This window comes from Cornus florida, unplaced genomic scaffold (assembly GCF_030987335.1).
Source record: "Cornus florida cultivar Cherokee Brave unplaced genomic scaffold, ASM3098733v1 CherokeeBrave_3.0.0_Hap2_Chr04, whole genome shotgun sequence".
Taxonomy (NCBI): domain Eukaryota; kingdom Viridiplantae; phylum Streptophyta; class Magnoliopsida; order Cornales; family Cornaceae; genus Cornus; species Cornus florida.
In genome coordinates this window covers 4,841,586-4,869,337 of record NW_026775574.1, presented here as the reverse complement: position 1 = coordinate 4,869,337, position 27,752 = coordinate 4,841,586, and the positions used below count along the sequence as shown (strand labels likewise).

General features: G+C 34.2%; 1 protein-coding gene across 3 annotated transcripts; it reads left to right on the top strand.

The window, feature by feature from the left end:
• Nucleotides 1–10,311: 10,311 nt before the first annotated feature.
• Nucleotides 10,312–22,757, top strand: LOC132302568 (2-oxoglutarate and iron-dependent oxygenase domain-containing protein CP2-like). 3 transcript variants are annotated; one of them, XM_059799466.1, is made up of 9 exons: nucleotides 10,316–10,868; nucleotides 13,298–13,345; nucleotides 14,860–15,036; nucleotides 15,130–15,280; nucleotides 15,491–15,577; nucleotides 16,684–16,808; nucleotides 19,813–19,931; nucleotides 22,103–22,214; nucleotides 22,303–22,757. In XM_059799466.1, exons 1-9 carry the CDS (start codon nucleotides 10,566–10,568, stop codon nucleotides 22,336–22,338), a joined length of 1,158 nt encoding a protein of 385 aa, XP_059655449.1. In that variant the 5' UTR covers nucleotides 10,316–10,565; the 3' UTR covers nucleotides 22,339–22,757. The 3 variants fall into 3 exon arrangements, with proteins under 3 accessions (XP_059655450.1, XP_059655449.1, XP_059655451.1); XM_059799468.1 differs by having other exon boundaries at nucleotides 10,753–10,868; nucleotides 13,263–13,345; XM_059799467.1 differs by lacking the exons at nucleotides 19,813–19,931; nucleotides 22,103–22,214; nucleotides 22,303–22,757 and adding an exon at nucleotides 18,220–19,750 and having other exon boundaries at nucleotides 10,312–10,868.
• The last annotated feature ends 4,995 nt before the right edge of the window (nucleotides 22,758–27,752 follow it).

The following is a 27,752-nucleotide window of genomic DNA, read 5'->3' as shown; positions in this document are numbered from 1 at the left end:
GCAACTACATTGTGAATCTCAGCTATACCCATTCTCAGCAATGGCAATTCATAACAGCCCCCACATGCACACAACAACACAAAAATATTACCCAGTGAAATAGGAGTAATACACAACAGTATACTAAAACTGAAAGTTAAAAGAGTGTACACAACAATCTACTAAAACAAAGAGTTAGAAGATGGCCTCAATTAATCCCAAAACAGCAAGTGAAGTCCAAAACAACAAACGCATGCATATGATTAACAACACACTTGCGTTAGTCAAATGCCCAAAGTGTGAGACAAAAACAGTATAGTATATGTAATTTGAAAAAAAAAAAAAAAAAAAGTTTACTTTTTTCAAGCTTTAGTAACCAATGACATATAGAAGATGACCTCAATTAATCTTAAAATAGCAAGTGAAGTCCAAAACATCAAACACATGCATAGGATTAACAACACACTTGCATTAGTCAAATGCCCAAAGTGTGAGACAAAAGCAGTATAATATATGTAATTTGAAGAAAAAAAAACATTTACTTTTTTCAAGCTTTAGTGACCAATTATATTAAGAAACATGGACACGGATACGGGACACAGAAATGACACGACACGGACACTACAATTCCAAAAAAAATAGGACACGAACACGCCGGGGACACGGCGAATAGTATATATATATATATATATATATATATATATATGATATAATACTTTAAAAATTACTGAGTGTTACTATTTTTTATCAACCTCACAATAAAAAAAATACTTAAATCATAACTCATAACTAATAAACTATAGAAGAACAATGTTGCAAAGTTATAAAACCAAGTAAAAAATAAGACATTAGAATAATAACTAGTATCATTTAATCATCATTGCAACTTTACTCCAAATACAAAAGCATAGACAGAAAGGACTATTAACATTCAAAACTGTTTAACATTCAAGACGTTACTGTTAGCATTTAACATTCACAAAAACCTAAAGGCTAGTCCCCAAAAAAGATACAAAAACAAGTCAGTGTACTATCATCTATTCCCATCCATCAATTGGCTTAGGAATTTACCATTTACAATACCAAAAAGGGCAGTCTTAAAACAAAAAAAAAAATATCAGCATTCATCTATTCTTGTTCATCATCAATTGTCTCATGATTCTCATCATCATCAATACTTCCATCATCGGTAAATAACACTGCCTCTAATTCTGGCTCATCAAGTGAGAGGTTTGTAACCTTAAGCACCCCAACATCACTAAATGAATCAAATGTGTCTCCTGCGATATCCCACATCTTACTTCATCCTTCATTGTACTGTGGGGTTCTCCTTGACAGAAGACGGAGATTACTATAAATGAAAACCAAAATTTTAGCCCGTTGCAGCGCCATCTTGTTCCTTCTCAATGGGTGAATAAAAGAATAAGTACTCCGATTCCTTTCACAACATGAGGAGGAAGAAGGTTGGACAAGCAACTTTAAAGCTAACTTTTGAAGCAAGGGAGCATATGAACCATATACAACCTACCAACTTTTAGGATCCATGGTATATCTATCACATATAGAATCATTCTCCCCAAATTCCCCCGAGTTTGATGAAAAATTAGCAAACTTCAATTGGACTTTTGAATGCTTTTGTGGGTCACTAAAGTATTTATTAAGGCACATTGTTCTCTCTCATGAGCCATCTAAATCCTAGTGTGGTGGAAATCAACTTCGGTCTTCACTAAGCCACACATCATTATAGTACCTACAATAAATAAGAGAATGCATATACTTCATAATTTAATTTCCTTAATTCTAAACTAAGATTAAAACTTCTTTAGCTTATAAATTAATATCTAATGATTTACCTTGGATTTAATGAATGTGCCACGCAATGAAGCGAAGCATTGTTCTTATTCCAACGAGCTACAAGTATCCCATGCACCACTTCATAAAAGGAAGAACTTTTACTTTGTCGCTTTCTTTCATACCTATGTATTGCCATCTTCATTTTTTCAATCATTTTATCCCACATATCATAAACTAAGTGAAGATAAGGCTTATTGGTATCACAAGTCCTTAACATTTCATTAATAGGCGAAGTTAAGGAAATGATTTAATCAATCTTTCCCCACCATTGTTCATCCAACAGCTTCTCTCTTACATTATCGACCTTTCCTACATCATCCTCCTTATAGCAAGTCCATTTGTCACTTATAACCATTGCTTGGAGACCACCTTTTATAAGTTTAAATCTTTTGATCATCACAATAACAGAAGCAAAGCGTGTCTTCACAACCGAAAACAACTTCAAGATGACAAACTCATTGAAAATAACTAATCTTATTGAATGGTTTATGATGAAATTCTTTATTATTGTAACCTCATCGGCATAATCAAGAATCCAACCACACTCTGCATATGCAGTTTCATTCTTTTCCACGTTTTTTGTAGCATAAATATTTTTGAAGGCAAGATTAAGAGTATGGACCACACAAGGTGTCCAAACAATGTGAAGGAATTGTTCTTCAATTAGTTGTCCAGCAGCCTTACAATTTGGGGCATTTGTCTTTAATTACTTAGATCAAATTTTGGGGGCTAACCTCATTTATGACTTCCTTCAACAAAATGGAAATGAAAAACTTGTCTTTAATTCCATCGGAACAATCAACAGCTTTCAAAAACATGGGGCTTCCTTAGTGACGAAGCCAAAATTTTTTTTTAGGGGGGGCACATTATAAGTATTGTATACCGTAACGTATATTTACAATATAATGTATATATATATATAGAAAGAGATAGTGATATTTTTGGAGTTAAATTAATTTACAGATATAGAATATAAGTATTAAAGAAAACAATTTAGGAGAAAAAAATATAAAACATATATAGAATTTTATGAAGAATGAGAAAATTCAGGGGGAGCACTTTCCATATTTTCATTAAAAAAACATATATATTATTATAAAATATATATAGAATATAAGAGGGAGAAAATCTAGGAGGGGCACGTGCCCCCCCCCCGGCGGCCCTGGGGGTCCTTAATTGTCTCCGTCCCTAAGCTCCTTCTGTTATAGCCATAAAATTAATTAAGGGCCTTCTTTGTGGATCACTCCAACCATCATTTGCAATGCTAACACCCTTTGCCTTCCATGTACTCCTAATTGGTTACAATAATCTATCAACATTTGCCTTTTCTTTTTGAAGTAGAGTGGTTCTCTATAGATTATAACCCGGAGGCATATAACCCGAAATATGATTATTTGCAACATAGTTGTATGAACTCACATAATACGGGTTTCTTGATATATGAAACGGTAATCCTGCCGAATAAAACATCCTAGCAATCTCTGGGTGCAATTGTACCCGAGCCTCATTATTAAATGGCCTTCTCAATGGTACCCCCACTTGCCCTTTATTTGGTATATAAGCCTCTTAAGTGAGACTAGAAGTATCACCCAATGATGCACTAGACGGCGGCAAAGGAATTGTTTTTGGTTTAGAGTTCTTAATTCTCAACTTGGCTTCTTTAATTACTTTTTGCATTTCTGCAATATTCTGAGATGTGACTTTTGGGCATTTATGAATATGCATACCAGTATTCTGCAACAAGTGGGCTTTAACTCTTGTAAAAGACTCCTTGCATTTCTTAGTACGAAAGTGGCATTTGAATAAAAAATTTCCTCCTCCATCATCAATTTTTTCTAATTTTGTGACATAGTTCCAAAGTGGTTTGTTCTCATCTTGTTCGAATTGAGAAGTACTACTAGCAGCTGATGTAGACATTGAAATGTCTAATTCCCTAGACATAAAAAGAAAAGAAAAAAAAAATCCATACTTACAGCAGTCATCAAAGAACGAATTAATTCCTATTTGATAACAGATTCACAAGTCATATGCAACAACTGAAATTAAATCAAAGATGAATTCCTATTCATTTACAGGCCAATAAGTCACACCAGTTGAAATTAAATCAACAATAAAGACAATAGAGAAGAAGAAGAAAGAAAGAAAGAAATTAAGGTTTATGAAAAAGGAAAAACACCAGAGAAAAAGAAAGAAAGAAGGGTTTGTGAAAAATGAAAAAAAAGAAAAAAAAAAAAGAAAAAAAAAAAAGAAGATGAAGAAGAAAGAAAGAAACTAGGGTTTGTGAAGAAAAAGAAAGAAAAGAGGAAGGAGGAGGAAGAAAAGAGAAGGAAGAGGGGGGAGAGAGAGAGAAAGATACTTACCTGGAGAGATTCACCTTTGATCGGCAGCAGGAAGTTGGGAGCCTTTGCAGAGCTTTGCCAATTTAAGAGCACCAAATTTGATGGTCTCGTAATGAACCCAAACCTTTGAATCTCATCTACTGTAATAGTATAATTGTAATGTTTCGCAAATTTTTATTTTTTGGGCATTTTTCATAATTTTTGCATTTATTTATTTTTGTGCCTTGTTTTGCGTGCTACGAATTGATTATCATGTCACGAGGGTTTTTAAATTGATTTTAAGTATTTCTTTGAGTTTGGGACTTTTAAAAATACATTTTGAGTCATTTTTGCAATTTTTAGATTTTTGGTCTGGGAGACCTATGTTGGTCGTACACCCAAATTTTTGGGTCCCAAAATTATTTTTATAACTATAATTATATATTTTATATATTATTTGTCATTTATATTAGGATAAAATTGACATTTGATTTAGAAATGACATATTTAAGGTTTAGTATTATTGGAGGGGTGTTGTTGTCTTTTTACATGGTCAACCTTTGACCATGCATGCGTATTGACGCCTATACACATAGGTGGCTGTTTTTCCTACAATGTTTGACTAACCATTTCGTGGGTATACTTCAGCCTTCTTCTTCTTTTCTTTTCTTGTTTCCTTCTTCTTCCTTACTTCACCATTCTTCCTCTATTATAACTCATTTTTGGAGTTTAAAATTGAAGGCCTTCCAAAGGGATTTTGGGGTTGCCATAGATAGGAAAAGTGTTCCTTAGAGTGAGAGCATTACAGTGATACAAAAATCTAAACCACTCCTTCATTCTGATTTTTCAAAATTACCTTGGAAGTGGGTTTTTGCTTGGGCTTCAAGAGAGGTTTTTGTTCCTCTCATCTTCTTCTTTCCTTTAGTACTTCTTAGCTGCCTTTGGTGACCCTTAGAGTTCGAATTTGGTGTTATTTTGGTGGCTGGTTGGTAGTTGTTTTGGGGCTGTGTTTGGTGGCTGTTTGGGGCTGTATTAGTGGTTGTTGGTGGCTGTTTTATTGGCTATTTTGTGGGGCTTTGCTTGGTTTGAGGTAGGAGTTGTCCTAAACCTCAATTCCTTTATCTCTTCTAAATTTTCTTTATTTAAATATGTTTATTAGCATGCTTAGAGTTACACCATTCTCTTATGGTTGTATATGTTTGGATGCGGTAACTTGTGGTCATGTTTTATATGATTTTTATGCCATGTACATGCTGAAAATTTGACTATTGTCCACTTGTATGAATGAATTGAATTATTATATGTTTTCTATGTTATAGGGCCATTGTTGTGATATTATGTACATGCTAAAATGTTTAGCATCTATATTAATGATATATTGTGTGCTTTAAAAACAGAATTTGAGTTCCTTAAATTGTTGAATGTGTTGATGTGTATAAAACTAAAAGTTTAGTAATTTTAGTGATTGTGTTGTTGTATCTTATAAGCTGAAAATTCTATATTAAACTTACCTCATATGTGGGACTGTTTTGTTGTAAGTGTTGTTGCTGTTGTTGTTGCTCAAAATCTGAAAATTTTAACTCCTATGATGGTGTGTATTATGTACTTAGAAACTGAATTTGTGATCTTCTAAATGTTGATGGTGTTTATGTGCACAAAAACTGAAAGTTTAGTAAATATATAAGCCTTTCTTGCAAGCATGTCTTATGTATGTCAAAGCTAAAATTTTAATTTATATATTCACGAGGTATGGTGTAGCTTCCAAACTGAATTTGAGCTTTTCAAATTGTTGATTATGTTATGTGCATAAAACTGATATTTAGTACTTACAATGGTTAGGTCATTGTGGTTTACAAACTGAAATTTATTTGCTTAATGTACCACAATTATGGGGCTATTTGTTATAAGCTTGTTGTTGTTGATATTGTTGGTTCAAAAACTGAAATGGTGCCTTGACTTTAAAGCATGAATGATTATGTTATTGTGGTTTCAAATTTGCCATATTATTTGCCATTAAGTGTGGTTTATAGTACTGAAAGTTAATGTGGAGATGTTATGACATTATGAGATTCTAAAGAGTGTCATTCATGCATTACATTGGGTACTACATGGGGCAAAACATATTTTTGAAAAAGAGGGGACTGTATTTTCGAAATGAAAGAAAAAACTGAAATTTTTGGGGATTGCATTTGCGAAATTGCATAATGCGATGGTTATTACTTCCCAAACAAGTCTCTTGTTGCTATTTATTGTTTGGATTCACGAAAGCATTACAGAGTATGTTTTAGGCATCTCCTATTGAGCCGTTGTGCTGACTCCTTATTATTTTTCAGATCACGGAAAGGAAGTTGTGGAAGACATCTCTCCACAAACATGAATGGAATTAAAGTTATGAGTTATGACATTTTTCTTTGTATAAGTGTACATGCTGTAAAGTATTGATTATGAAATGTAGAAATTGTACTAGTTTTGGCCTTGTAAATGTATCAATATTTTCTTTTGAAGATTGTAATCATGGACTCTAGAAATTCAAAGTCTTGGATGTATAAATGGGGCAATGAATGCATGATAATGCAAGTCCTCTTTGAATCTTTAAGTATTTGATTTTCATGTATAATATTGGTATGTGGTTTAGACCTTAAAGTACATATTTGGGGTAGGTTTAGAGGGTTTTAGATGACTATATAACCAAAAGGGCACCTTAAAACCAAGCCAAGGCTAAAATATGGCTTTGTGCTCCGGCGCAAGGCCTAAAATAGTGAAATTCCGAGAGCATTTTTCTACATCTTGACTCGAACTTCAAAAGACCATAGCTCCCTCATTTTAAACCCAAATTGGGTTGTTCTTGAGTCTAAACTGACCAGCTCGAAGTTAGTTTTTTAATGGTAATAATCCTAGCCATATATTCCATTTGTGGAGAGAGTTATGGCCTTTTTAGTGCAGACTATTCCGAAAATCTTTGAAACTAAAAGGTGCAATTATGTAAAACCATCATTCTTATGTCTAGAACCTTGCGGCATGGGTCCATATGACCAATTAAACTTATGCTAACCTTGTATGACTAATTTAGAGTCATCTCATTCACTTTCATACCTTGAGTTTGTTGGGAAATGTACACGTTTTAAAAACTTTTTGAGGGATTTTCATACATAAATCTTGATTCATCACACAGAGACAAGTTTTATGGAAAAAAATAAAATAAAAGATGATATATCATTCAATTAATAGATTGAATATTTATAGCAAAGGTTTGAGTAAATCTTTAAATTTTTCCTCTAAAGTGAATGTTCTCACTTCCCTTAGCAAGATCCTTTCTCATTCTTCTTGATAGTGATCATCCCTTTAGGAATCACCCATATACCCTGATGAATGACCTTGGAGGCAAGGCTTGTGGTAGCCTCTTTTAGAAGAGAAAGCAAACCCTAAAAATTAGAGAGAGAAAATATATTCCTTTGTCTTTCAAAAGTTACCCCTAAAATATACATGGAGCCATGTATATATAGGCAAAATAAAGATAAGGAACGAAAACAATATATCCCTCTCAATCTCTAATTCACATATCTCAATTCTAATAGGATTTCAATATCAACTTGGGTTATGGGTGATAATCCTTTGGGCTTACTATTTTCTTGACTATTATAAATTAATAATTGGTTTGGTCCATTAAACCATGGACTCAATGCAATTAATTCATAAATTAATTTCTACTCCACTAAAAGAAATTAATTACATTCTAATTAAATAGTAAATAACCTCTAAGTCAATGTTGCACTTTGACCACTCTATGCATAATTATTTATCGAATTATAAAGCCATCAATCCGACAAACTAATTAATATAATTATTTTGTTACCTTTGATTATTTCTGGCTTGATCACAATAAAACATTTGTTTGACAAAAATAATAATTTAAATAAATAAATATATAATAAATCATTTTGTCTAAAAACACACGAAGGCCTTTGAATTTAGTTTGTGATCAACTATAATCACTATAAAATAAATACAAGTAGTAATTATGTAAATATTAAAAATATAACCCTCTAACTATTAATTACATAATTATCCAAAGTTTCGGTATAAAGATTCCGAAGAATCCGTTAAACAAATCAAAGTAATTACTAATTAATAAAAGAGTCTATACTTCTCTCATACTTAAGAGTCAAATGCCCATGATAGTGATAATGAGTAATTGCATATGACGGCTCTCGCAATATATCTTAATCTAACGCGGATCCAATTCAAGTCCCAGTTAATAATGAGTCCATCCATAATTACCGACTATGAACTATTTATAATTATTATTTATATTCATGTATTGATCGCCATCACATATATATAAAAATATCTCTTGTAAGCAAGTGGACACTATCAATTCCATAATGAATCGAAACATTATACATTGAATTCACCAATTGTATAAAGCATATATATTTCAGATATGTTAAAAACATATGTCACTTTAATTCAGATAGGAATTTGCTATGTCAGGGCATATAAATCCCAATAGAGTTAACCATTTTACCATTGGGTGTTCTCGGGTTCGGGTAAGTACTCGGTTAGCATTTTCGACCCCGGATTTGGGGCGTTAAGTAATGATTGACCCTTAAATATCTATTTGTTTTGTCTAAAATTGCATACTAACCTTACAAGTTTAAAATTACTATGTACTGATCACATAAGTGAGTAAAAGTTGTTAAATAACTTCACATATTTATAATTTAACCCAATTTTCTTTCAAATATTATCCTTTAGACCCCCGAAAATAAGACACGCGTGTCGGACATACACCCCTGGCGTGTCGGACGCGTGTTCGTGGAGTGTCCGTACCGTGTCTGAAGATTAAAAAAAATAAAAAAATTTTGACACATTTTTTGGTGTGTTCGACACGTGTTGGGGCGTGTCCGATGCGTGGCCGTGTACGATGCGCGTCAGTCACGAATTCTTTGCCCATTTTGACATGTCCGAGCTTCCTAGTTAAAATAATACACTTGCAAACACATGCATATGATTAACAACACACTTGTATTAGAAGATGTCCTTAATTAATCCCAAAACAGCAAACTCATGCATATGATTAACAACACACTTGTATTAGTCAAATGCCAAAAGTGTGAAACAAAAACAGTATAATATATGTAATTTGAAAGGAAAAAAAAAAAACCTTATTTTTTTAAGCTTCAATGAACAATGACATATAGAACATGACTTCAAATAAACCCAAAACAACAAGTGAAATGCATGTAATGAGATTGATTATCCACCATGAGAAGAGTTTTTGTACTGATTCTTCTTAAAAAAAATTAAATAATAATATTCAACTCATTTCAGTTCAAACAAGTACCTCAAATTGAACCATAGAGGGCCCAACACAACACTGTTGTGGTGAATCTTTAAAATAACTCAAAAAAATCTTAAGCTTGTTTGGATTGACTTTTCAAACGCTGTTTTTGGCTTTTTGAGTCTGGAAACTATTTTAAACGAACTCCAAAATCGAACAATATTTACAGACCAACACTGGATTTCCAACCAAAAAACTTCAAAATAAAATAAAAAACAGTCCCAAACATGGTATGGATCAAAAAAATACCACCTGCAACAAAACAAACCAAGACACTCTATGTACCAAACAGGCCGAAGATATCAATTCTATGCACAACCTGCTATATCTTCTTACAAGTGAATTTGACAATTGGACGCTTCTAAGTTTGGAGTTGGGTAAATTAAAAAAAAGTTTGGAGTTGGGTAAATTAGAAAAAAAAAAAAAAAAAAAAAAAAAAATCCCATGTAACAAAATCACATATTAATCAAATTTTATTATGAAACATACCTTCGTATAATCTATATCTCATTGTATTTGAAATTAAAATTAAAGTAATTCCAAATTCAAAACACTAATCTCATCAAGTGGAACATAATTTCGTATGTAGTTTCCGTATTTTAACAAAAATTACATTTAACTTATTGAATCAATGCGATCATTTTACTTCATTTCATTTTGCAAATCTCAAATTAGATTCTCACGTCTGTATTTATTTATTTTGAGGAGATTTTCAACGTCCATTATCTTCTTTTCGTGACGTGGCCACAGTGCATTGGCTTTCTTGTTTTGGATATGTGGCAACATTTCCACATATGCAGACCCTTTTCTCCATTAGAAGCAATACGTACAAAAATTTAATAAAAGCTTTACACGAAAGCATTTTATACAGTTGACACCAAACCCTAACCTGTAACAAACCAAGACCTGAAATCCCCCAAAACCCTAATTTCAATCAGAACAACCATCTCTCTCTCTTTCTCTCTCTAAAGATGCTCCGATAGTCTCCACATTGCCTCTCCATTTCCCCGTTGTCTCGTTATATATACACACACACACAATTAGATATATAAACATTTTCTCTCTCTAGAACTATGTCTCTCGATGGCGCTGTGGATCGGAGAAAGGAGAATCACACAGCAGCAGGTACTGGCAACGGGAACGGCGTCGTTGTGGCGAGCTTGCCGTCGTACTCGACGCATCGTCTTCGGTTGAATCCGAACACAGATCACAAGCCGGACAGCTACGAGGACCTTCAATTGGACTTCACTCCTCTGCTCTTCAGCTCTCTGGAGAGGTACCTACCTCCGAGCTTGTTGAATGTGTCGCGCGACGCTAAGGTTCAGTACATGAGGGAAATTCTGGTCCGCTATTCATCTGAAGGCGAGCGTACTCGAGTGAGTATATATCAGGAAATATATATGTGTGTATTCAATAAATATGTGTTTGTGTTCTTATTATGGTTTTGAGTTTAGGTTTGTTTGGCATATGAGAAAGTTGTGGAAAGGGAAAGAAATAGAAAATTTCAGCTTCATGTTTCTTTTTGTTTGGATTTGCAGAAATGATAAAAAATAGCAGGGTAGTGCTGGATGAAAACATGTGGAAAACTTTAATTTCTTAGCAACCAAAGAGTAGATATTGATATTTTACTTTATTTTTTGTTGTCACGGTCTAAATATTGATTTGTTTGATGTCCAATAAATTTAAATTGGACAAAAATGAAAGATCACAAGGAATATTTGACTCGAAATTCAATTATAAGATTATGGAATTATTTTCTTTTTATGGCATTCAAAAAATCTTAAGAGGATGATGCGTTCCTTTTGCATTACAGAAATGCATTTCTCGTGTCAGCTGAGTATGCACAACGTAAAGGTTGTTATATGTAATTTCAGAATTTGGTGCTTTCAAATAATTATGAATGTAGTTTTCCTGTAGCTCCTAGTATTACTCTGTGAGAGAATGAAAAGTTGGGGGCCTGAGATCTGCATTTTAGCTAGCAAACAAAAGTGAACTATACATCTTAGATAAACTTCTTTTCTAGGTTTATGTTAGAATATATACATTTTGCTTCCTGATCTTATAGGGTGAGATGGCAATGATTGCTTTCCTTTTCTCAACTCTGTATTGTTTACTGGGAGTGTGAATGTTTTATCTATAGCATGTATGCTCATATATTTTTACACACACACACACATCTGGATATACTTATTTATTTATTTTTACAAGCAAGCAAGGAGATATTATTGATCAAACAGTCAATACTATCCTTTCCACTTCTATTCTTTACTCCTTATTAATGCCCAGATATCTTAGTTATTCTGATTCTATGTTCTCAAAATCATATCATAGGATATGGAAATAATAAAAAATGTGTAGGCTGTAGCTCATTTGCATATTTTGTCTTTAAGATAGTACATTGCCGGAGAAATTCCCTTGTTGAGTATAGCTACTAACTCGACAGGCTCATAGAAGTTATGTTTATGTAGAAAATTACTTTTGTGCGGGGACGATCAACAATATTGCTGTTCAATGTGTGAAAGACTGATGTTGGCAATGAACTTATGGCTGGGATGATGTTTTGGCTGCAAATATAGCCGGTGCACTAGGTTCCTAGGTCTGTTGCATCAAGATCGGGAAAAGAAAGAATAACAAAGTTGTCCTACAGTCGGCTTAGATCTTGATTCCCCCTTCTCTCCCTTCTCACCTGAGTGAGGCTCTTTTCATAATACAGTTAGGATGTCTTATTTCTGCTCTGTCATGGTTAGTGCTGTAACCATTAATCTTCTTAAGCATGTGAATGCCTTGAGATGTACTCCACATTTGATCAATTACCTACCGAATTGGTAAAAAAATTCTCAATCCTCTCATCTGCTTCCTAAAAATTTCTTCAAAATGTAGTCTATTATAGTGTATCATTGTGACTTTGTTCATACTCAGTGCATAGCTTTTCCTGGGTGTATTGTTGATATTTCGCATGTTGTGTTTCATCATTTAAATATCATAATATAGCCACATTACAAATGTTAATTACTTATGTTATAGCTTGTTATATCTTAGAACCTGGAGAAACAAAAATTACAGAGTCGATTTAGTGCACCTTTATTTAGATTATCATCTCATGGCCTCCCACGGAAGAGAAGGAAATAGATAGGTCTTGTGATCAAAATATCACATTTGTAGCTTATACAAGGTTGAATGTACTTTTATTATATATGTCTTTGACTTGTAAGCCTTTTTTTACCCGCTTGATTTACTGCAATTTGAATTAGATTGTTGTGTTTTGGCCTCAGTAAAAGAAAGGCAAACAGACAGGTCTTCCTTGGTAGAATTCTGTAGTAAATTATCACTGTATCACCAATACATGTTGATGTTGGTTCCTTGCCTTTCCTTTTCAAATGCAGAGTGACAAGTGACTTTTTACAATTTCATAATTAACCTCTCTCTTTCTCTCTCTCTCCCTCTCCCTCTCCCTCTCTCTCTCTCTCTCTCTCACACACACACACACACACACACACACAACTCAGCACGCACACACACTCAACACACACACATATTGTGGTTTCCCTTCCCTTCCCCTGTCGCATGCAAAAATAACTTCCTAGGTGCTATCTCACATGTTAGTGACCCTGATCCATGTACATCTGTCCACCTTATGTGACTCATGGCCATTAAATTATCCTGGCCATACCTTTCCTTTGTATTGTTTCACTGTACTTTTTCTTACAGTTAGATTATTCATTTTCTATTATCTCTATCATAATTGTTTTCTACTATATTCCTCTTGCCAGACAATTTTTTGTGAGTTTTATACTACTTTTACCAGGTCCAGAGGCATAGAGAATACAGGCAGAAGATTATTTCAAACTATCAGGTACATCTCGTGGTGAATCTTTTTATTTATTGGTTTTTATAAAAGAATTCAGAATTATGACATGTGAACGTTCTGTTACTTACTTATCTATAGGAATTTTGATGATTGTCATCCCAGATATGTTTATTGATTTTCATACATCGATTGCCCTTGATACCTAAGCGACTATTTTCTATATTTGGCTGCAATATCAATAAAAAGATGCCACAATAGATATTCAATTTTTTTTTTCTCCTATCTTTGAAGAAGTTAGGAATTATGCAAAAGTATGAATTAGTTTGTGTCTAAACAGGGTGTAAATATTAAACATTCTACGTTAGAATTTCAAGACAAATAAAGAAAAGTATTGGTAAAAAATCTCTTCACACACCCATCCAACAAATCAAAATATTTGTCTTTTGTTAATAGGAGAAATTTATTGAATGTAAATCTTGAATTTTAATTATTGAGCTTTTCGACAGTAGATTCTTGTTTTTATGTCTTATGGATATCCATGTGTGCATTGCGAGGAAGAGACTTGGTATGCATGTCAGAAATTTAGATGTGATAAAGTAAGATTAGGTTTCAATCTCATAGAATCAATTTTCTTATCCTATTCTGCCGATAACATATATTGTCACACCCCGAATCTTAAGACCAGGCACATGAGTGAAAATGAAAGGTAAATCGGACCCAACACCCGAGTCCCGAAATGCGAAACCCTTCAACCCATAAGGTTGACAAAATGCCCAACCTCTCATAAGGTAATGAACCCCAAATCCCGTTCATTGAATGACCCTACCTCTCCACCATAGCACAAATGAAGGAAGAAATTCCATGAAAATGTCACTTTAATCACATCTTGAAATGAAATGAAGAAGAAATGGTAAGTGTGGAAAATAAGGTTTTTTGACCTCAATGTAACTTAAATAAAGTCATTTTCATGCCTCAAAATCTCATTGGAATGTTTTATGATCATTCGAAAAGAATCGGATTAAAAGGAGCCATTTTAATTCATAAAATAACATTTACAAACCAAGAAATGATTCAAGTAAAAAGGAAAGGAAGATAGTGCAATTCTTGTCACCAAACCACCCCTAACTATGCCTCATACCATTCTCAAAATATTCATTTTAAAGTCCTTAAGAGGCCTCCCAAACAGTCCCTTAACATCACCCCAAATAGCTCCTCACTTGCCAAACAAAATAAAAAAAAATTGAACTGAAGCCTGCCCAGTTGGGCATTTGATTGTTGGACTCATGTGGGTACCCTCCATTGCTGATCATTGACTAGTTCAGGTTTTTTTGAGACCCCCCTTTGATGTTGAGACCCCCCTTTGATGTTGTGGATGCGGTAACCACGTTGTTGGCCTTCTTTCATGTTTTGCTTCCATGTGAGGGACTTGGTTAGAGTCCGGTTCACCTTTCCTTATCATGAACCGGGTTCTTGGGATTCGGCGCGTGACATATAAACATTGTAGTTTTTTGTTGCTTTATTTGTTATTTCTTCTTAATTTTTTTCCTTCTCTTTTTCAGCCTATGCATAGAGAGCTATATACTATGCACGCAACAAACTTCTTTGTCCCCTCTTTTCTCATGGCAATCAAGGATAATACGGAGGAAAGTTTTAGAAATATGATGTCTGAACCCTCCCCTGGGGTTTTTACATTTGAAATGCTGCAACCACGCTTCTGTGAATTGTTGCTGTCTGAGGTATCATCTACCTTTGTCCTTCATATGGCATGCCAAGTTCATTTATCTTGCAGTTTAGTATTTATGTTTTCTTATCAGGTTCTGATTGCTTAGGTAGAAAATTTCGAAAAATGGGTTCGTGAAACAAAATTCAGAATCATGCGCCCAAACACAATGAATAAATATGGTGCTGTTCTTGATGACTTTGGCATGGAAACCATGCTTGAAAAGTTGATGGAAGACTTCATACGTCCTATATCACGAGGTAATGTATTTCTATTCAAAATTAGAATGAGAAAAACCCCACAGGGTTGTGTGAGAATGAAGAAGGAAAAAAAAACTAAATAAAAAGAGCTATGTGATAAAGATCAGGATGATGGTGATGAAATCAAAGAGCTGAATAATGCACTACATGTTCTCCTAATCTTCTAATTCTTCTGCTTCTTCTTCTATTCTGATTTAAGATCATGTGCAGTTTTCTTTTCTGAAGTTGGTGGCTCCACGTTGGATTCTCATCATGGTTTTATAGTTGAATATGGAATGGATAGAGATGTTGACCTCGGTGGGTGATCACTCCAAGCTTTCTTCCTCTCTTCCACCTTAAAGCACTTTTTTTTTTTCATTTGGTATTAGCTCCTAATATGAATAATGTTGTTCTTGCTATTCCATCTGTTCTACTTTTGGAGTAAGAGCATGATTAGAACATATATAAAGGTAAATCTAAACTGAATGAGATTGAGGAGCCTGGCTCCGAACAACGAGCCATGTTCTGAGATAACTTAAGCTGTTCATCGCCCCGTTCCCAGTTGCATTATAGGGGCTGGTTGGCTATCGTCCCAGCTTTGACCTACTCTTAGGTCTCTAGTGCCATATCCCTGCATACGAACAAAAGAGAACCTTACTCCGTGTGTGACTCCTAGGAAATAAAGAATAAAGTTAAGTTGCCATGGTTGGCAGTGGTAAAATGTTATTTTCTTTATCAAGAACTATGGTTTGAGTATTTCATTGTTATCTAGCTTTGGGACGACTGAGAGCATAACATTCCTTCCTAATGTTAACTCCTTAATATTCTCGATTATAATTTCTTCCTCTTTGTTTTTTTTTTTTTTTTTGTCCTCCTCCTTCTTCTGGTCAAAAGATTAAACTTCATTACAACTCATTAGGATAGGGAATAATATAGTTTGGGGAAATATACCTGCCTAGGATATATAATAAGGATGCAATATTCTTTTTTCTTCAGTCATTATAATTATTTCTGTTATTAACTTATTATCATTGCAATTATTATTAGGGTGGTGATATTGGCACTTTACTTTTCTTCACCTGCCTTTTTTTTTTTTTTTAATTTATATATATTTAATATAAAACAAATGATTATATTACCTTTCCAATTACATTCCTGCTCCACAATTATTAAAAAAGAAAAGAAAAGAAAAGAAAAAAAGATTACAATTGCACTCCAGTTTTGAGGGGTAATTTTGTCATTTCAATTATTAAAAAATTCAAGTCGAGTGCAAGTGATGAAAAGTGGAGTGAATATTTTCTCCATTATTATTACCACTACTGCTATTTTTTTTAAATATGTTTGTGTCCAGTTCCTTGAAACTTTTGGCATGGATATCATGGCATTATCTTTGGCTATGGATCTGAACTGCTTAACAATTGTAGGTTTTCATGTGGATGACTCAGAAGTCACTTTGAATGTTTGCTTGGGGAAGCAATTTTCTGGTGGAGAATTGTTCTTCCGAGGTGTGAGGTGTGATAAGCATGTAAATACAGAAACTCAGCCAGAGGTATGTTCATATTCAGGATTAGTTCTATTTGATTGCTGTTGATTAGTCATATTCACTTAAACTTTCTGTTTGGTCTTAGTTTTGTTAGGCTATTTAGTGGTCTTTTTTATTTCTTAGTGATGGTCTCAATGATGAACAATGGACGGTAGATTTTATATTTATACTTTGGTAATGATGGCGAACTACACTAAGGGAATTGTGGAATTATCAAGCTTGTGTCACTACTACGTTAAACAGTGAGATTATTGTTTTTTTTTTTTTTCTTTTTTCTTTTTCATAGTTTTATTTTGTTGTCAAGTAGGATACATATATAGACTGGATTTTGATTAGGTTGTTGAAATATAAATGACATGGCTAATAGCTCTCTCATATCACTCTTTTTGAAGTACACACAGATCATTTTATACGTAATAAAAATTCTTGTTATTTAATTATCTTTTATTGGTTGGCGACTCTTTCATTTATGATAAAATAGCAAAAAATACTGTGAAGAAAATTTGTTTGATCTTTTGGATTTGTAGTTTAGCAAAACACAAATCAGGAATTACAATATAAGTAATGGATGATGCTTTGTTTTGCTACTGTTGGTAAATTAGTAGATTATAGAACTTCAAATTTCATTCCTGCTGTAATGGGGTGAACCATCATTTTAAGTTTTTTATTTATTTATTTTTGTTCAAATTCTCCAGGCTGACGGGGCTTGTTTTCCAATTTTTTGACTGATCCTACACCTTCCAGTCTTTATTACTCTATTTTTATCTTCCATTTCAATTAGAGTCCTTAATGTTGGGAAGGTTGGCAGATCTCCTCCTTGTTGAGGTTTATCTTTACTGATTATTTTGGATCGGAGATGTTGGTGTTTGAAATCTAATGGTTTCAATATATATATATATATATTTTAAAATTGTTTCTGAAGAGCAAACTTCATCTCTTTCTGTGGCTAAAAAGATTTGGAAAAGCAAAGCTCTCCCTAATAGCCTTAACAGAGATCTATTGGGTCAATCCCCTCCTCTCCTCCCCCTCCTCCTATATTTCTGTCTTCAACAAGCACTAATAGCCTTAACAGAGATCTATTGGGTCAATCCTAGAGAAATTAGATAGCTGCTTGAGAGTTGAGACTTCTTTTAGGATTTGGTTTTATTAAGTGCGGTTTTCTTTAGGGTTGAGCATTGGCTGCCACTAATTGGGCTACTTTATATCCAGATTTTCAGGGTGTGTTTTCTGTTGAAGCCGAGCTATGGGATAAGATCCTTTCTGTTAGAGAGTTGTATTTTATGCACTTTTCTATATTTGTTAGGGGGTAACTTTGTCTTTTCCTATTTTAGTTAGGCTTTATATTATATCTCATCTTTTTTAATTCGATATTACTGTAATGCGATATATGAAGACAATTCCCTTTTTTCCTCTACAGGTATGCAATAAACTTACACTCTCTTATCTTCAATATGGGTTTCCTCCTCCAATGCTTGTATCGATGCCTATGAGTGTTGTTTTTGATGACTAGAAGGAGGCTGTGTCCTCTTATTCCTAGAGCAATATATAGCCTCCTATGTTGTTGAAGCCCCTTTCAGTTGATGACAGAATTGGATATGGTTTTGATGGTTGCACTTATGGGAATCTGAGCCAAATCGCTATACAGAGGTGTTTTCAAAAGCGATATAGAAGCTCTACTCTTTCCTTTTGTAGACCAGTTGGATCTGTTTTTGTTTTTAAAGAAGAGGTTATATCTCTCCTGAAAGGCCTCAGGAAAGCTTCTTTTTGGGTGTCTCACATTGCCTAATGGAGGAAGAAACTGAGGTGGTGGTTGATTAGATTCAATCTCGATCTCAGTTTAGTTTGCCTCCTAAATGGATATTTCATGAAAGATGCTTGATATTTCCCGCAACTCTTCAGGCAGTGAGCATATGGGTTCCAAGAAGGGAGCTTCCAGGACGAGGCCACATTTCTGGCCTCTTTTGAGTTTGCTTTAGGAACTCATGTTTTGAGGTGTTGGGTGGGGTTTGTAGGGATTGGTGGGACTTTAAATTTTTTTGAGTCACTCTTTTGATATTCCTATTCTCCTTTCAACTGTGAAGGATTCTTACCCTTCAAGCCTCTGCATCTTTATTTATCCTTAATCAATTTTCTTGTTTCTTATGACAAAAAGAATATCCAGAAAGAGTTTTGAGTCTTGATAGGACTAGATTAAACAAACATTGATTTAAAAGTAAAAAGAAACTTATTTTAGAGATTTGATATGAAATAAGAATGAAGTGTGTATAATGTGATTTAGGCCTTAAAAAAGGAGTATCGCGTAACAAAGAGATCGCGTTGAACTGTTCCGACATAGATCTGTAATTATTGATTGTCTTTCCTAAATATTTTTTTTAATCTGTGTTTAATTCCAAGATAGGGCTCATTTTACTACTCATTTAATTTTCTAAGCATGAACTTGATGTTAAGAACATTTCGGATGGTTGACATGCAAAAACTTTGTTCCATTGTTTGAATTAATTTGGTAGAAATAAACATATCAGTTATTAATATCCAAAAGATCCTGCTCTAAGTTGAGTTACGTATCACCAAAGCCTTGGCAGGCTCCCACTGGTGATACCTTAGGACTGCTCTAAATTTGATATAATTGGTGGGTTGCACGGGCATCTAAAATGCCTTGTAAAAGTAAGTGGCCTGGTTACAACCGTTAATGACTTTTTTATTCAATCATTAAATGGAGTGCTCACTATATATCTTTTCTACTTGTAACTTCCACCAAATTTTTAGGCATAACTTGTATTGCTTTGCAATTTATTACAATTCAACTCAGTTGTTTCTGTTCATCTAGGCTTTTAGATTGATTATTGAAAAATATTCAATTATAGTTTGTGCTATACATGGAATTGGTCGGTGCAGTTCAAGATACATAAGCTCAACTTTATTGTAGAATTTTAGTATATTATGATCCCCTGCAGATTATCACAATAAGTGGCTGAAGACTCATTTGGAGTTTATTATGGTACATTCATAGGAAATATTGGATTATTCCCATGTTCCGGGAAATGCAATTCTTCATCGTGGTCGCCATCGGCATGGTGCTAGAGCCACAACATCTGGACACAGGATTAACTTACTGTTATGGTGCCGAAGGTATCTCTACGCTCAGCTTTACTCTTTCTATTTGTTGTTTCATGTAACTAAAACAACATTTTGTTCATCTAACAGAATACGTGTGTGTGTGTGTGTATATATATATATATATCCATACACATACTTATATATAAATATAAATGTAAAGAATTATACTAGTATTACTTTACTGACATCTCCAATGTCTTTGAAGTTACTACTCACTTCCTCTGAGCTTCAGATTCCTCCTATGTGAAACTTTTTCCAATTCCTGTGCTATTACTTTTAATGTTGATAATATAATGATAATTGTGTCTAATTTGTAATTTGGCCTTAAATTGAATCTATTCTCTGAAGGTTGGTCAATGATACATCAGAGATTCAGATGGCGGTTTATAATGTTTACATCAGTGTATATTTTTATGTATTTATATTGAAGTGCCTACTGATATGGAGGATAATGTTTGATGGCATTCTAGATATTTTGTGAAACTTTATACATCTTCTTCATCGTCTTTCTCTCATTTAGTCTCACTTATGGTTGAATTTTATCATGCCTTTTGGAGGATATCAAGGACTGAAGGAGAAAGTAGTCAGAAAATGAAACCTTATCAAGTTGTGAAGAATTAAAAACAAGGAATACCTTCATAAACTTGGGCAAATGTGGCTCAACCGAAGTGGTTAGATGAGTCTTTTGATATCTTCAGTGTTTATATATTTCCAGAGATTTTCTTTCTTTTATACCAAATTAATGAGTTTGATGGAGGCCAAATCATGCTTAGGGTAGGTATCTCTTGGATGCGCCCAACTGAAATTAAACTTCCAAAACTGACCATGCCACTTTTCATTGAATAAAGTTTTCAGTATCCTCCCTCCCCCCCCCACAAAGGGAAGATTTGTCATCAAGAAAGAGTTAAATTGTGTGTGGGGTTTTTTTTTTTTTTGTTGGGGGTGGGGGGATATAAATTAAAAGGGTCATTATCTAGTCGTGTCCTGAATAATCAAGGGTTTAGAATAGGTGTACTAGATGCAAACCTAACCTTGATATTATTTGCACAATGTGACTGCTCTCAAGACCTGGAACCTGCGTTCTTACGCTTGACGACCATAGCTTTTTACAATGCAATAAACTATGACCCCTATACTAGTCAATGTAACATAAGTTTAGGGTTATACCATAACCAAACTTTGATCATTTTGTTTAAATGCTCCAGCTGCATTTTATATTCTATAGATGATTTTAATTTTGAAAAAGCTCTTGGGATTTATACATGTTAATATCCCAGGATTTTGAGAATCAGGGCTGTATTGATGCCATTGCCTGTGCTTAGGTACCGCCTATAATCAAAGAAAGAGAGCGGATTTTCATTCGATTATTAAATTACTAAATTTACCTTACCTGCAATCTTTTAAACACCATGAAAATACAACATTCTAGGTTAACTAAATATGGAGATGTGCTATACTCATATGAGATTTTCCTTCTATGTATCTCTATCAGTGGATCTGCAATACATACATACATACATATGTGTGTGTATATATGTGTATATATATATATATATATATATAGAGAGAGAGAGAGAGAGAGAGAGAGAGAGAGAGAGAGAGAATTGTGGTAACAGACAGGCAGACAAGAAGGAAGAGTGAGAATGGTGGTTTGTACTCCTGAAACCGTTGATCTTTGTTTTGCCTCAACTAGTAATTTATACTTGAACTAGCCATTTTATTTTTTTTGGTATCTTGTATTTATATAAATACGGTCAAAAGAGCATCTTTAGGTGGATGACTTTTAAGTGTGTTGCCTCGGTACCTATTGCAAGTCTATCCTTCTTTTATTATAAAGTTTGGATAAATCATTAATATGAAGTTGGGATATCTGCACGTGAAATATGAACTGGCAAGCTGGTGCCTGTGCTGCATTTCCAAACTTCATGATAGAATTTTATTATACCATTTGATCATGTAAGCTCGAAACTGGACCAAGAGAACAAGTAATTTGCAACAAAAATTTGGAGTCATGAAGCTTCCCAAGTTCATTATTTCTGAAAAGTGTTCTTAATATTGCAGCATATCGTTTTCTTGCATCTTTATGGTCTTGAATTTCCATAAGCATTTCTTATACATGTTTTTAAGGATTGTGTTGAACCTCTTTCAAATGACATTTACATGGTCTCTCTCTCTTCCTACAGTTCTGTCTTTAGAGAGCTAAAAAAGTACCAGAAAGATTTCTCCAGCTGGTGCGGAGAGTGTCAACGTGAGAAGAAAGAAAGGCAGCAGCAGTCTGTTGCCGCTATCAAACTGGTATTATACATGTAAAATTCAATAAGTAGAAGGTGAGTATGTTTGAAGATTTCACGAGACTTTTTGCTTTCGGTTTTTGGCTTGTCAGGAATTGCTGAAGTGGGAAGGAGAAGCTGCTTCTTGAGCTGTGTCACCCGCAGTTTTCGCTTTTTGAAATTGTAATATAGCACAACTCTCATCCTTAAATATCAAAGCATCATTTTGTTGGTGATGTATGAAGGATGAAGGGTGTTGTCTGTTTTTGTTGGTCCGCAAAATAGTGTACATTCAAATCATCTCATGGCCACCTTTGGTGATATAATCATTTTTTGTAGTTGTATGACGTCCTGTAAGTGAATATAGTAGTTTGTTTGCGAAGTAGATGACTTTGTTCCCTAGACGTTTGGTTCGGTTCGGTTATTCTGTATTTACAGCTGATGGAAACCATCCTTCCTTGTAATTGTTGTGCTTGGTGGTACAGAGAATCACAAGTGTGATTTTTAAACTCAACTTGTGTGATCTAATGCTGTTTTGAAGTTTCAATTTTTGCGAATTTTATCAGTATACAGATAGTATTGTTGCAGTGGGAGCAATAATTAAAATACGTACCGAATCGCCTTTTTTAAGTTGAGGAAAATAAAATATAGAGTTAATTTCACTGATACCTCTTTCAGGTTTGGCCAAATATTGTCCTTAAACATCTCTCGAAAATAATTACCACTTAGATTTATTTTTACTTTTTTGTCATAGTTTTTGTTTAAAAATATATAAAGACAGAATTTTGTCCTTAATTTTTTAATCTCATTTATCACCAAATATCAAATTATTTAATTGACTTTTACACCTCTCATCTCCACCTCCATAGCCACCATCACAATCTGATTGAATATATAATCATAGACTTCCTAATCACAAAATTTTTTATGTGATTCTGCATAAAAGTTACATCCACGATAATATGCAAGTGAGAGATTATTAGGGGCATGACATCAATTGGCGAGCTCAAGATCAATAATAAAAACGTCAAACTAAGCTCAAGCCTGAGGTCCAACCAACAAGCCCAAGAATCTGTACCACTTTAGATATTAGTAATTAATACATCCATGTAAATCCCTTTTTCAACTCATGCATTACAAAATGTAGAAGACTTGTCATGCCTAGTATCTTTTTTCTGTTCAAATTAAAAGAAATTAGAAAACTACAAACTGTAGATAAATAAATAATATTGAAGAGGCAATAATATTATCAAGTTCACCAAAAAATAAAATAAAAATTAATTTTGGTATCAAATCAAAAACATATTCACACACATCTTGATTGAACCCAAATTTTTATTTTTATTTTATTATTTTTTGTTTTTTACTGATTGAATCACCTAATTTCACAAAACAAAATCAGCATCTCCAGCGGCCGTGATGGCATCTTCCTGTTGTGGTGGTGGCGGGGGGAGAGAGAAACAATGGTGGTGGAGACAAAGAGGAGTATATATGTCCGTGTAATATATATATATATATATATATATATATGTTTGTGTATATGTATGTCTGGTATATATGTATAATCGGTAAATTTACAAAATTTTAGAAATATTTCAATCTTTTAATCCAATTGTTTAGGCTAAATAGTTGTTTTGACAAAGTTAAAGGGTATATAAGTCATTTTATATTGTGGGGTGCAAGTGAAAAAGGGTACAAACAGTGATTGATATATATCTATACAAAAATCCACATGTTCTATAATGGATAGGATCAATTTTGAATTGCCTTCCAGAGCAATTAATAGAGATCTAAAAGCCAAAATGAATCACTTATATTAAAGACATGTACCAACAAAAATAACTCCATCAAGAAAATTGACGTTGCAAAACTTCAAAAAAGAAAAAGAATTACTACCATAAAGATAAAATAAAAACCTATTATGGATAAAAGGTGTTGCAGTCATAAATCAAAATAAGCTTTCCGCATGCTTGATGAAGACGGACCGTGATGCCATATTTCCTTGTAATGCCATATTTCCTGGCAATTTTAGGTCGTAGTAGTCCTTCCCCCTCACTGTTTTAGTTTCAATGTCATAATAGAGAAACATTGAGTTGAAATCATGAAATAAAAGATCACCACCACCAGTACTACCAATTGGTATAAGACTTTTGCCATTGACTTCGAGTGTATTCATATTCCAGAGTTGCATGTCATAGTCTTCTAGTATCCAAATTTTGGTCACCTCATGATTTATCAAAGCCAGACGTCCTCCTCCTACTTCTACTGCAAAACAAGAATTTGATTTGGCTCCTCTGGGAAGTGGCATAATTTTGAAAAAGCCAGTATCACATGGTTAGAGAAGCCAGCCATATATCCTAGGCAATATTTAATACCATTGATTCAACAGCCTGTTTTAGAGGTGCCGGATCCAGGTGAACAGTAGCTACTTGCCGGCATGAATGGAACAGTACCAGAAGAATCATCAGTGTCACTATCAACATCAATCTCTCTCCATTCTCTCCATGTGGTGGAGGCGACGCGGCGGTTGAGAGTCAAAACCTTGAACTGAGTTTGGGCTTCCTCACCATCATCATCAACTTCGTCATCCCGTTCACATATAATTTGGCTAATGTTGATTACTTTGTGTTTTCCACTGGAAGGATCAAACCCTAGAAGGTTCAAGGATTTGACCATCAATGGATTGGGTCCTGGTCGCATCACAATAGCTGGTCTTCTTTTCTTCAGGCCTGGAACTGCTATGCGTTGTTTGGTGCTAGGGTTCCATATGCAGTTCTGAAAACAGATCAAGCCGTTGACGGAATACAAAGGAAAATACTCGTCTGTAGGGATGGGAACAGATAGAAGGTGAAGGGCTGGGCCGCCTTCTGGATCTGGGGAGTAGAGTTGCCAATTCCCAGTTATTGTCAGGAACAGAAGGTTGATGCCGTTGGGCCGAGTGATGGACCGATTATGGTGCGACTCAACGAAGAGTGGATCATCGTCAATTATGGAGCGCCATTGTCTGGAAACACACCTGAATCTTAGTCAGGTTTTCACAGGAAGTTCTTTCAGTATCATCAAGATTATCTCTCGTGGAACTGAAACTCCAAACCCTCCATTATTTACCTCCACTGGCTGTGCGATTTCCATCATAATTCTGATTCTTCACGCAACTCACACCTATACATAGGCAATAGGGTTTAAAGGGGAATATATATAGGGAAAATATTTTTAGAGGCCCTAGGCAAACTTTCAAATGTGAGGCCCTTAAGTTTTACACGCACAAATAAATAAATAAATAAATAAGAGTGCAAAATTTTAACACAATATTTTCAAATTCTATAGCTAATATAATTGTGCGCCTGTGCATTGTGCATAAGACAACTAACTAATGACTATAAATTTATCACCACCAAAAAATAATTGTGCGCCTGTATAATGTGCATAATACAACTAACTAATAAATATAAATCTATCATCACCAATGAATAATTGTGCATCTGTGTAATGTGCTTAAGACAACTAACTAATAACTATAAATTTTTATCACCACCAATAAATAATTGTGCGCCTGTGCAGTTTGCATAAGATAAACTAACTAATAACTATAAATCTATCATCACCAACAAATAATTGTGCGCAATGTGCATACGACAGCCAACTAATAACAATAAATTTATCAATTAACGATTCCAAATTTTTCACAGGCACAAAATGAAAAATGAAGAGAACATTTTACCAAAGAACAGAAAACTGCAGCTTCTTTTATATTCATTGTTTATATAGCTACTAAAATTTGACGATTACAGATGACAAAAATATGTGGAGATGAGGTGACTATATATATATATATATATATAGGAGGCTGAACTTGTAGTACTGAAGAAGTAGTGGGACTTTTAGGTTATATGTGGCATCCACTATCATATATAGTTTTGTCTTTCACTCTTTATATTAACTACACTACACTTTGTGTGTGTGTTTTTCGGGAGCCAATTACCCGCATTGATTGATTGATCATTGCTACACAAGATAAAGTCCCTTGCGGCACCTTTTCGGTCAACTGTTGCACAGTACTTTTTTAATAATTTCATCTTTACCCATCCATTCAACCGTTGTAGCCCTCTTTCATTCTTTCTTTCCTTTGTCTTCTCTCTGTCCATATATATACATACCCATACATCTCTTATATGAACAACGTATATAAACTCATATATACATATATATATATATATATACACAGACACACAATCTCATTTTATTTTTCTTATTTTATATATTTATTATTACTTATTTCCATATATGTATATAAGTATATACACGCACACACACATACATAAATTTAAGGAAAAATTACATATAAATGGAGTCAAAGTTCCATATTTACTTAGAGGCTGAGTCAAAGTTCCATATTTCTCTAAAATGGATTGCTGAGGTGACACATGGTTTTTTACTGTTTAGAAATTGTGGTGCCTAAAATACCCTTCCACGAAGGTACTACTTTTTCTTCGAAGGTACTACTTTTTTGAACTGAAGGTACTACTTTTTGGCGTCCAGGTACCATGTTTTTTAAACACCCGCGAAGGTACTACTTTTTCTCCGAAGGTACTACTTTTTTGAACTAAAGGTACTACTTTTTTGCACTGAAGTACTACTTTTTTGTTAGGGAAGGGCATTTTAGGCACCACAATTTTCTAAACAGTAAAATACCATGTGCCACCTTAGCAATCCATTTTAGAGAAATATGGAACTTTGACTCAGTCTCTAAGTAAATATGGAACTTTGACTCCATGTATATGTAATTTTCCCTAAATTTTGAACACTATTCAGGTTTTTTAAAAATTATGCAAAGCTAAGCCACAACCATGGCTACCATCGTCAAAATTAATTTTCAAAAGATACCACCTTGGAGCTAGGACAGGCTGAGTTCAAGACCTTTGCGGTGAAGTGTTCATGGACGCTGTGGTTTCGAACGCCGGGAAAGTGGTTCTCCGACGAATTCCGATCAGAATTGCTGGAATTGCAGGGGTGGGGATGGTGAGTTGTTCTGGGAAGGACTTGGTTGGGACCACGATTGGAGTCTACGCGCTTGGCATTGCAACTTCCATTTATCTCAGTTTGGTAATTTAATACTCCACTATGGCAGCTCTAACTAACATCAAATAAATAATAAATAATGTTTGCTTATACAAGGCTCATGGCTACCGACTGCAAAGTTCTGGTTGACAGAATCACACAAAGAATAGGGCATTGGACCTCTAAGGCACCTGTCATATGCTACACAACTTCAACTCATCAAATCAATCATACTAAGCATGCACATTTACAGGTCTAGCATTCTTATTTTTCCCAAAAATGTGCTGATTGAGATCAATAGTATTTGCAGGAAAATTTTCTGGACAGGAACAGAAAGCTCAGGTGCATAGCTAGCTTGGAGCAGCATATGCCAGCCAAAGCTTAATGAGGGATTGGGCTTACCAAACGTTGAAATGACAAACAAAATTGGAACACTAAGGCATCTATGGAACATCATTTTAGACAGTAAGCTCAGCCTATGGACATAAATACGGCTCATAAGAAA

Excerpts from the sequence above, each read along its gene's own strand:
- LOC132302568 (XM_059799466.1), top strand. The coding sequence starts at position 10,566 with ATGTCTCTCGATGGCGCTGTGGATCGGAGAAAGGAGAATCACACAGCA. Across the intron at positions 15,037-15,129 it reads GTGAATTGTTGCTGTCTGAG|GTAGAAAATTTCGAAAAATG; the intron begins GTATCATCTACC and ends CTGATTGCTTAG. Across the intron at positions 19,932-22,102 it reads TTACTGTTATGGTGCCGAAG|TTCTGTCTTTAGAGAGCTAA; the intron begins GTATCTCTACGC and ends CTCTTCCTACAG.